The sequence below is a fragment of the Heterodontus francisci genome, chromosome 5 (genome assembly GCF_036365525.1).
Source record: "Heterodontus francisci isolate sHetFra1 chromosome 5, sHetFra1.hap1, whole genome shotgun sequence".
NCBI classification, from domain to species: domain Eukaryota; kingdom Metazoa; phylum Chordata; class Chondrichthyes; order Heterodontiformes; family Heterodontidae; genus Heterodontus; species Heterodontus francisci.
Window position 1 is genome coordinate 104,839,394 of NC_090375.1, and position 10,592 is coordinate 104,849,985.

The following is a 10,592-nucleotide window of genomic DNA, read 5'->3' on the forward strand; positions in this document are numbered from 1 at the left end:
GCATATCTTAAACAATTCTGACAAGGTAATCAATCAGTAAAAGCTATCCAAATTGCAACCTAAATGATAATCTTGCTTTGAAAAGCAAATTGATGTCGTAGTTCCCATGTCAAGCTGCACAAGCACCTTCTACAGCAAAAAAAGTCTTCTGCTCTAATGAAGGCTTGCAATTCTCCATCTGTCAGCATATAGGATGGTTTCTCTATATTTGTACTCGAGAGTTTGAAGGAACTTTCAATGGAGGTTACAAGTTAAGCAAAGCCATTCCCCTTTTCCTTCCCCACCCACAGAACTTCCCTTTTGAAGCCGTACCTGCTGGAAAGGTATGAACAGTTACAGGCAGTACTATTACAGCCCTTAAAATGTCAGATTTCAGTAAAAACAATGAGCCTCCACAGGGCAGAATACACAGGATTGCCGATTAGCAGTAGGACACCTATAGATTTACTCGAGAGTCCAGGGCAGCACTCCTGCTCCTCTTGTCTCAAGCACTGCTCTGCATGAGCCAGCTACTGTTGTCACTTCCTTTTAGTTATCAGGTTCTGAGCCCTGGGAAATCTGACCACCCAGCATTAAAATTTACCAACCTAAATGAGATGAAAGACACTCCATCCCTTACAATGGAGGGAGACATTTCACAATACTCTTCAAAATGGATTATAAACTTCCTGGACAATCTAGAGTTTAAGTAGATTGCCACCTATGCTCAAAATCTTTCAAGACATATACGCTCAGACACGGAGGGAAGCTGCAAATAGGGTACTAAACACCAGTAGGTCAAGTATAACTGTATTCTTTATTACAGCTTTAGTTCAGATAAAGACACTGGAGACAATTGGAAAATTAACAAGTTCTAGTATGGGCAGAGAATTCCCTATAGACAGACCGTGAAAGCACATATCTTGAGAGGGTAGATAGACTTGCTTTTCAGAACAGAAAACATACAAAACATCGAATTATATAGATTTGCTAAACTACTTCCCCTCCAATTGCCGTAGCTCGGGTGGTACAAAACACAGTAATCAACTAAACATAATCGGGCATTAGGACATGTATTTTAAGAGTTGATTTTTTAAAAATTCTTTTTTCTTTATTTAGACAATGCCAGTTACTTATTTTGTTCAGAAAAAAAATATAGACAGTAAATACCAAAAGTTTAAATTATACAATTTTTTAAAAATACATCAAGTTAACGCTATATCTGTGCTTCCAAGTGATTAATATTTTCCAATAGTTGTTTTGCACAAGGCCTATCATTTGGTTCAACTTCCCAGCAGTGATCGATGATCGATCGAATCTTCCGACCCATCGGGGACTCATTGAAAACAGCTGAATAAGACGGACGTCGGTTGTAAGCCACCACCGCATACATCACACACTGACGATCGCCGGAATAGGGCTGATCTCTGCTCATCATCTGCCATAAAGTGATTGCAAAAGAGTAAATATCCGCCTTTAAAGTAGCACTGCAGCCTCTCAGCAGTTCAGGCGCCCGGTGGGTATAGGTACCAGCAAGGTGGAGTAGTTGGACATTGGGGGTCAAGTCATTGCCGGTTGTCAATTTGTGAGAACATCCAAAATCTCCAATTTTACAGCGTCCTACCTCTGTAATCAACACGTTGGCTGGTTTTAGATCCAGGTGGACAATGTGGTGCGAGTGAAGGAAACTCAATCCACTCACAATGTCACTAGAAAACGTTAAACACCTTCCTATGTCTAACGGGTCTGGACAGTTATAAATCCTCTGGTCCAGGCTTATTCCTCCGGCATATTCCATGATGATCGTGCCCACACTATCCTCAACCTCTAGATCTGTAGGAACAGATGTAGTAGCTGCTACAACTTTTACAATATTCTCATGAATCAAGTGAGCGACGTTCAGCTCTGCCCAGAAACTCTGCCGAGCAGCCAATTTGTTCTTAGTACATTTTCTCACTTTCTTTATTGCTACAGTTTGACCGTAATACGTTCCTTTATAAACCCACCCGAAGCCGCCTGAACCCAAAAGATCAAGTAGCTTTAGTTCATCCCAAATTACCGTGTACCAAGAGCTTCGTGGTAATGCCTTTGTAAAAGAGATGTGCCGACCCTTTCCTCGGAACTGGTTGGGGCTACTGCAAGGTCTCAGAGTTATGGCAGGTGAAAACCCGTTCGGTAAAATACGGTGAACTAGAATAGGCGATGGCATTATTTTCTTTCAATATACACCCTAAAAGACTGTTAGGTGCTAAGGGCAGCATCTTTTATTGCTGACCATTAATTGATGTGTCAATGAATTACATCTGCACATGGTTAGCAAAGTCGGGCGCTCGCTGAACACATCCAGGGCATTGGCTAAGTCCAAAAATGAACATGTGGGACTCAAGTGGTAGAGAAATCAGTTCTAGTGAAACCTTTTATTTCGAACCAATACACCCCGGATCAATCTTCGTTCAAAGGAAACTTCGGGTCAATTATAGCAACACACTTTATTAAAATAAGCTTTGATCAAAAACATCAAATGACCGTAAAGGTCTTTAAAAGACAACGTGTTTCTATTAATTATTAAATAATTGGAATTGTTAAATATCCCCATGAGCACTAACTCCGTGAGAGTATGGGTAATTTAAACTATACTTCAGATCTGGATAGCTAGATTTTTCTTCGTACACTGTTTGATTTTCGGCTGGTATTTGCTGATCTATGAGACCAATTTTTTTCCACTTTAGTATCCACCTAATTTTCTTTAATGTTCTCTCCACCAATAGTAGAAGTGATTATTATAAAATGGGAGTGTATTTATGTAAGCTGGTAAAATGTTGCCGTTTCTTTCAATATCGCCTTATTTACTCTCTGTCGTAAACACGCTCGTATTGCTGAAGAAGGCGGAAATCAATATTAAGAGCAAACGAGCTATGTTAAACTTTGTGGAAGCGCATTATTTCATTAGTTTAAAAAAATTATTTACCTTTGGCCTTTCTGCCATTTGTTTTTGGGACTCGCTTCCCCTCCAGACAGGACACAATATGGATTCCCCCACCTTAGTTTCGTTTCTTTTAGTTTCATAGAAGAAAATGAGGAGAAACAGAGGCCAGAACGTTGAGGCTGAGTTGGAGAAAGATGTCACCTAGCTGGTACCCCCACATCAAAGGCTACAGATCATAATGCTCCTACCTATATTTGTCAGAGGAATAATAGCTTGAAGTGGATATGCAAGACAACCTCTTCTTGGCTGCAGGTAACAGATATGTTATAGTGATACCGATATTCTCTTGAGTATCACATTTGGCTATTCATCAACAAACCTTGTACATCTCCCCCACCATCACTAATATATTATCTACAGAATCCTCCTGATATAGTGATATAGTTCCCAGTTACATCATCTAAACAAAGTCACTTCGAATCTTGCATGCACAACTTTAGAGAAATCAAATTTTAATCAGAACTAATAATGTGCTTCAATGCGTAAAGTGTGTACTTTGTGCTGATTGAATTTTCCTCTTGGGTGCCTGTGTGGCAGGAGGGTGTGGGGTGACTGCATGGTGTTGATAGGGGAGATAGTGGCAATGTAGTAGTAACTGGACTAGTAATCCAGAGATCCAAGCTAATCTGAGGACACAAATTCAAATCCCACCATGGGCAGCTAGTGGAATTTAAATTTAACTAATAAAAATCTGGCACTGAAAGCTAGTCTCAGTAATTGTGACCAAATGTCCTTCCTTAAGGAAAGGAAATCTGCTGTCTTTAGATCGTCTGGCTTACATGTGATTCCAGACCACAGCAATGCAGCTGATTCTTAACTGCCTTCTGAAATGGCCTAGCAGTTTTACTCCGTTGTACAAAGCTACTCAAAAGTTGAAAAGGAATTAAATTAGATGGAATATCTTAACAATGGCAAAACCAGCCCTGTCGACCTTGCAAAGTCCTCCTTGCCAACACCTGGAGGTTTGTGCCAAAATTGAGAGAGCTGTGCCATAGACTAGTCAAGCAACAGTCATATGCTCGGAAGTGTACCTTACATCCAATGTCCCAGCCACCACCACCATCCCTGGGTATGTCCTGTACCACCAGCAGGACAGACTCACTAGAAGTGGCAACACATCAGTTTACAGTTACAAGGGACTTGCCCTGGGAATTTTCAACATTGAGTCCTGACCCTGTGAAGTCTCATGGCATCAGGTCACACCCGGGCAAGGAAACCACCTACCACTCTCCCTCAGCTGATGAATCAGTATTCCTCCATGCTGAACACCACATGGAAGCAGCACTGAGGGTAGCAAGGCACAGAATATACTCTGGATGGGGGAACTTCTATGTCCATCACCAAAGAGTGGCTCGGTGTCTTGTCTTCACACTGAGGATACCCTCCATCATGTTGTGTGGCACTATCACCGTGCTAAATGGCATAGATTCAGAAAAGATCTGGCAGCTCAAAACTGTGCATCCATGAGACGCTGTGGACCATCAACAGCAGCAGAATTATATTGAAACACAATCTGCAACCTCATGACCCAACATATCCCCCACTTTACCATTACCATTAAGCCAAGGGATCAACCCAAGTTTAATAAAGAGATCATGCCTGGAGCAGCACCAGGCATACCTAAAAATGAGGTGTCAACACAGGACTACTCTCATGCCAAACAGCAGAAGCAGCATGCAATAGAAAGCTAAGCGATCCCACAACCAACACATCAGATCAAAGCTCTGCACTCCTGCCACATCCAGTCGTGAATGGCAATGGGCAATTAAACAACTAACTGGAGGAGGAGGAAGCACCACAAATATCCCCATCCTCAATGATGGTGAAGCTCAGCACATCAGTGCAAAAGAAAAGGCTGAAGCATTTTCAACCATCTTCAGCCAGAAGTGCTGAGTGGATGATCCATCTTGACCTCCTCCTGAGGGCCCCAGCATCACAGATGCCAATCTTCAGCCAATCCAATTCACTCCACGTAATACCAGGAAATGGCTGAGTCAGAGTCAGCATGGTTTTATGAAGGGGTAAATCTTGTTTGACTAATTTGCTAGAGTTCTTTGAAGCTGTAACAAGCAAAGTGGATAATGGGGATCCTGTAGATGTAGTATATCTGGACTTCCAGAAGGCATTTGATAAGGTGCTGCACAAAAGGTTAATACACAAGGTAAGATCGCATGGCATTAGGGGCAATTTATTAGCTTAAATAGAGGATTGGCTAACCAACAGAAAACAGAGAGTCGGGATAAATGGGTCTTTTTCTGGTTGGCAAGATGTAACTAGTGGGGTGCCACAGGGTTCGGTCCTTAGGCCCCAACTATTTACAATCTGTATAAATGACTTGGATGCAGGGATAGAAGGTACTATAGCCAAATTTGCAGATGACACTAAAATAGGTGGGACAGTAAGTTGCAATAAAGAAATAAGAAATGTACAAATGGATATGGATAGATTAGATAAATGGGCCAAAATTTGGCAGATGGAGTTTAATGTGGATAAGTGTGAGGTTATCCATTTTGGTCGGAAGAATAGAAAGGCAAATTATTATCTAAATGGAGAGAAATTTCAGAGTGCTTCGGTGGAGAGGGATCTGGGTGTCCTCGTGCTTGAATTGCAGAAAACTAGTATATAGGTACAGCAGGTAATAAGGAAGGCAAATGGAATTTTGGCATTTATTGCTAAAGGAATAGAGTATAACAGTAGGGAGGTGTTGCTGCAACTGTACAAGGCATTAGTGAGACCGCACCTGGAGTATTGCATACAGTTTTGGTCCTCTTACTTGAGAAAGGATGTAGTTGCATTGGAGGCAGTTCAGAGGAGGTTTGCTAGATTGATTCCAGAGATTGGGGGGGGGGGGGGTTTGTCTTATGAAAAGGGATTGAGCAGTTTAAGCCTTTACTTTCTGGAGTTTAGAAGAATGAGAGGAGATCTAATTGAGGTTTATAAGATGATTAAGAGGATTGACAAAGTAGACATAGAGAGGATGTTTCCTCTTGTGGGGCAATCTAGAACGAGAGGTCATAGTTTTAGGATAAGGGGTAGCAGATTTAAAACAGAGATGAGGAGAAATTACTTCTCTCAAAGGGTCATGAATCTGTGGCATTCACTAACCCAGAGTGCGGCGGATGCTGGTTTATTGGGTAAATTTAAGGAGGAGATAGACAGATTTTAAATTAGTAATGGGTTGAAAGGTTATGGAGAATGGGCAGGAAAGTGGAGTTGAGGCCAAGATGAGATCAGCCATGATCGTATTGAATGGCGGAGCAGGCTCCAGGGGCTGAATTGCCTATTCCTGCTCCTCGTTCTTATGTTCATATGTATATGACTGAGATTGTAAGGTCCCATACTAGTAGGTACCAAGAGGAGGGATGTTAGTCTTTAAAACAGTCAATCAATGAGCCATTTTTGTCACTGTCAGGATTTGTTTTTATTTGTTTATGGGATATGGGCACTGTTGGCAAGGCAATATCCAGCCATTGCCCAGCCCTGAGACGATGGTGGCACTTCTGTTTGATCCACTGCAGTTCTTATAGTTATATTGTTCCCACAATGCTATTAGGTGGGGAATTTCAGGACATTGACCCAGTGAAAGTGAAGCAATGGTAGTATATTTGAAGTGTCTCGCTTTGAGGTGACCTTCTAGATTATTGTCTTTCCACCCATTGCTGCTCTTCTTACTCAGTGGTAGAGGCCATAGGACAGAAAGGGGCTGGTAAACCATCTTTGATGAGTTACTGCAGTGCATGCTGTAGATGATATTTAACAAAACACTGGTGATGAAGGGTTGGATACTGAGTGCAATACAGGGGCAACAAATCAAGTGAATGCTGTATGGTGCTGAGCTCCACTCATCCAGGTGAATGCTGGGTATTCCATCACCTTCCTGTCTTGTGCCTTGTAGATGATAGAAACATTGTAAGATAGTAGGAAAGTGAGCCATTCATCACAGAGTACCCAGCTTCTGTCATGCTCTTGTAGCCATGTTGATATGGCTGGTGAGTTAAGCTCCTGGTCAACACTATACCCAAGATATTGATGGTGGAAAAATGGCTGAAATTCCTCTTGTTGGAGATAACATTCCCTGGCATTTATGTGCATAAACGTTGCTTCCCACTTTTGAGCTCAAGCCTGGATGTTACCCAAGCTCTGCTGCTGGTTGGCTAGCATAGGCTGCTTATTTATCGGAGTAGTTATGAATGAAGCTGAATAATGTGGAATCATTAGTACTCAGCCACAATTTTGACATTAAAATGAAAGGAAAGTTACTGATGAAGCAGTTGAACATGGTTGAGCTGAGGCCACTTCCCTGAGAAACTCCTGCATTAAGATCATGTGGCTGTGATAGTTGGCCTCTAACAACCAGAACCATGATTTATTTTTGACTCCTGTTGATTTAGTTTTGCTAAGGCTCTTTTTGTTCCTGCACCCATGTCTAGAGCAAAATAGTTCTCGTAGAACCTGAACTCAGCAATGGTGAGTGTTGTGGTGCACCTTTAAGAAGGTGTGGTTAGGTTTTTGATGTACCATGTGACTCTCTGATTCTGTAGAGAGTAGTTGTCCAGACCAGACTTACATAAGATTACTCCTAGTTGTACACATGCAGTATAGTCATCAATAAAGAACCGACATTATGTGTTAACTGATCCCTTATGCTTGGTTGTTACTTGTATGTAGTCAACACTAACACAGGAAGAAAAAACAAAACGGTGGCAGCGGTGGAGATTTTACAATTTTAACCTCCACCTTCTTTAATGTGGTGCCAGTTCACAGACATCAGAAGATCCTCAAAGACTCAGGGGGACTTTTGATGCATCATTCGCAATACCACAGCAGCCTGTGCAGCGGGCTCTGCATTTGCCTAGCGTACGGATGTTTGCACTTTGGCTGTGAAATTGGACTGTCGCAGACTTGAGTAGAGGACTCGGTTCTGACAGGGAGTCGAATTCTCAGAAAGCACCTGCGTATAGAAGTACATCAAGGTAATTCTGAAGCTACAGAGGGAATCTAAAAGTTAGGGAAGATCCCCTACATGTAGCAACAAGAGGTGTAGCACCGAAACGGTACTTGGGCAGAGACACCAGGTAGCTATATCAGGTCACCAGATTGGCAGTGGGACAGAGCAAGCCACAGCATTAATTGTGCTGAGGTCAGGTGATTGAACAATGAATCATGCAAGCTCCATAGGCTATAAGAAATAAGGCTATAAGATGTCAGAGCGTCAGTGCTGTAGAAGACTGTGCCTATCCCAAGATACTGTCATATATTTGTATGAGATGCTGGCAGCGGAGGTCGCATCCAACTGCATGTGTGGCCATCCAATGCTGGTCGCACTAAAGGTCATAGTCGCTCTGAACTTCTATTCATCAGGCTCCTTCCAGGCTTCCACAGGAGACATGTGCGGAATCTCAGAGTCATCAGCGCAACACTGCATTAAGGTGTGCCAACCAGTTCATCATGTTCCAGACAGACTGTGCCAGTCAGGCTTAGAGAGCCAGAGGCTTCAGCGCCATTGCTGGGTTCCCCATGGTCCAAGGTGTGATTGACTGCGCAATTGTGGCCATTAGAGCACCTGCAGGTCTGTCAGGGGCCTTCATTAATCGAAAGAGGTTTCACTTAATGAATGTGCAACTTGTCTGTGACCACCGTCAGGGTAGATTGCAGGTGTGTGCTCACTATCCAGGAGCAGTCACAACACATTCATTCTCCAGAACTCCCGGGCCCCAGCAATATTCAGCCCCTCCCCCCCAGACTGCCTGCAAGGGTGGATACTTGGCGATGGGTTACCCGCTGAAGACATAGCTGATGAGACCTGTGAGGAACCCACAGCATGAAGCAGAGGAACGGTACAATGTGAGCCATGTGACCACCAGAGTCACCATCGAGCTGACCATAGGTCTTCTGAAAATGAGATTTAGGTGTCTCGATTGCTCAGGTGCTGCCCTACAGTACTCGCCAGCAAGAGTATTTCGCATTGCTGTCTGCTGTGCTTTACATAACCTGGCGCTACAAAGGGGGGAGGGCCTGGATGATGAGGACATTGTTTAGCATGTGGTATCCTTAGACGAGGAGGGTGAAAGGGTTAAGCAGGAGGAGGAGGGGGTGCAGCCACCTGAACGTCAGGGGGAAAAAGTTGGAGGTTTGCAGGAGTTGAGTGCAAGGGAGGCTCGGGAGGCTCTAATACTCAGGCGTTTCTCCTGATTGGAGGCTCATCACCCAGCGACTGACATCAATCTGAATTCAGGCATTCGCATCAGCTGGAAGCGCTAAAGCACTCAGTTGCAGTTACAAATCTAGGCAGCAACGGTCCACCTTTCCCTCAAACACAACATGGCCCATTGTGTCACCTCTCCCAAATCTCCATCTCATGCAGAACAAAAAGATCACCTAAAACATCATCAGTGACTTGAGACTGATAAAAAAGCCAAGTATTTTGCTCTTATTTTAGTAAGAAATTTAAGTCATGTGTAAAGTCGAACAACAAATAAATAATTCCAAATTGCACCAGTAACCCCTAAGTACAGTTAACGTGATTTCTTAAAATGTTTGCGAGTGCTCATGTGCGTCAATGACCCCTCGCCACCAGCTATAGTGGAGGCAGGTGGCTGCTCAGGGATTCACCCTGGGATTCTGAGGTGCTAATGTCACTGGCAGAGGGGACAAGGAGCCACTGTACTCATCAGGTTTGCCGAGAGGACCTCCCAGATGCATGCAGCTGTTGATCCTATGCCCTGATAAGGCTCAATTGGGTCTCCCTGTTGACCAAGGAGGGATGAGCAGGAGCCTCGTTGACAGCTCGCTGAGGCACTGCGGCATAGAGCTCACTTTTTTCTTTGGGGTTTTGCAGGGCCTGCTGGATCGGGCCCTCCACTGCAGCTGCCAATCAGTTAACAGAGGAAGCCAGTTGTGCAGATGACAGGGACTGTGCGTTACTCATGGCCTGGAGGGACATCTCCAAAGTCCGAGCCACAGCACGCATCATCTCTAGTAACTCCGCCAGATCTCCACGCGCATCACGCTGCACCTGCAGCATCTCCCGCCAAATGGATGTCCTCAGAGGCTCATCATCAGCATGGGATTCAGCACTGGCCTGGCCTCCCACAGTCCTCAGGTTGTCAGAGGCTTCAGCCGAAACTGCCTCTGGCAACTGATGCGGCACTGGCACCAACTTGTGACCACGAATCCGAAGATGCTAACAGCCCAACCAAAGTGTCCATTTCTGAGTTGGTGCTTGGTGTGGAGAAAGGATGTGACGCTGCACCCTCTGAGGTCCCCTCCTCCTCCTCAGAGGTGGATGGGCATGCCCCGGAGACGCTACCTGACCGCTACTGTTTTTCACCTGTCGGACAAAACAGAATGATCAGTTGTGATCTGCACTCCTGACTGAAGGACATGCTAGGTCACTTCAGAGGACATTAAGAGTTAACCACATATTATGGAATTGGAATATTTAGGACACTGATCAGGGGCAGCAAGCTTTCTTTCCCCAAGGCTATCAATGAATTTGTTGGATTTTTATGATAATCCATCAGGTTTTGTGGTTATTTTTCCTGGTATTAACCCAGAAATTAAATTATTAAATTCAATCTCAATTTACCATGGTGGAATTTGAACACTCAACCTCTGGACTGCTATT

General features: G+C 43.9%; 1 protein-coding gene across 1 annotated transcript; it reads right to left on the reverse strand.

Moving 5' to 3' along the window:
* Nucleotides 1–1,195: 1,195 nt before the first annotated feature.
* Nucleotides 1,196–2,188, reverse strand: mos (v-mos Moloney murine sarcoma viral oncogene homolog). Its single transcript, XM_068032650.1, has one exon. It carries the CDS (start codon nucleotides 2,186–2,188, stop codon nucleotides 1,196–1,198), a length of 993 nt encoding a protein of 330 aa, XP_067888751.1.
* Nucleotides 2,189–10,592: the final 8,404 nt, after the last annotated feature.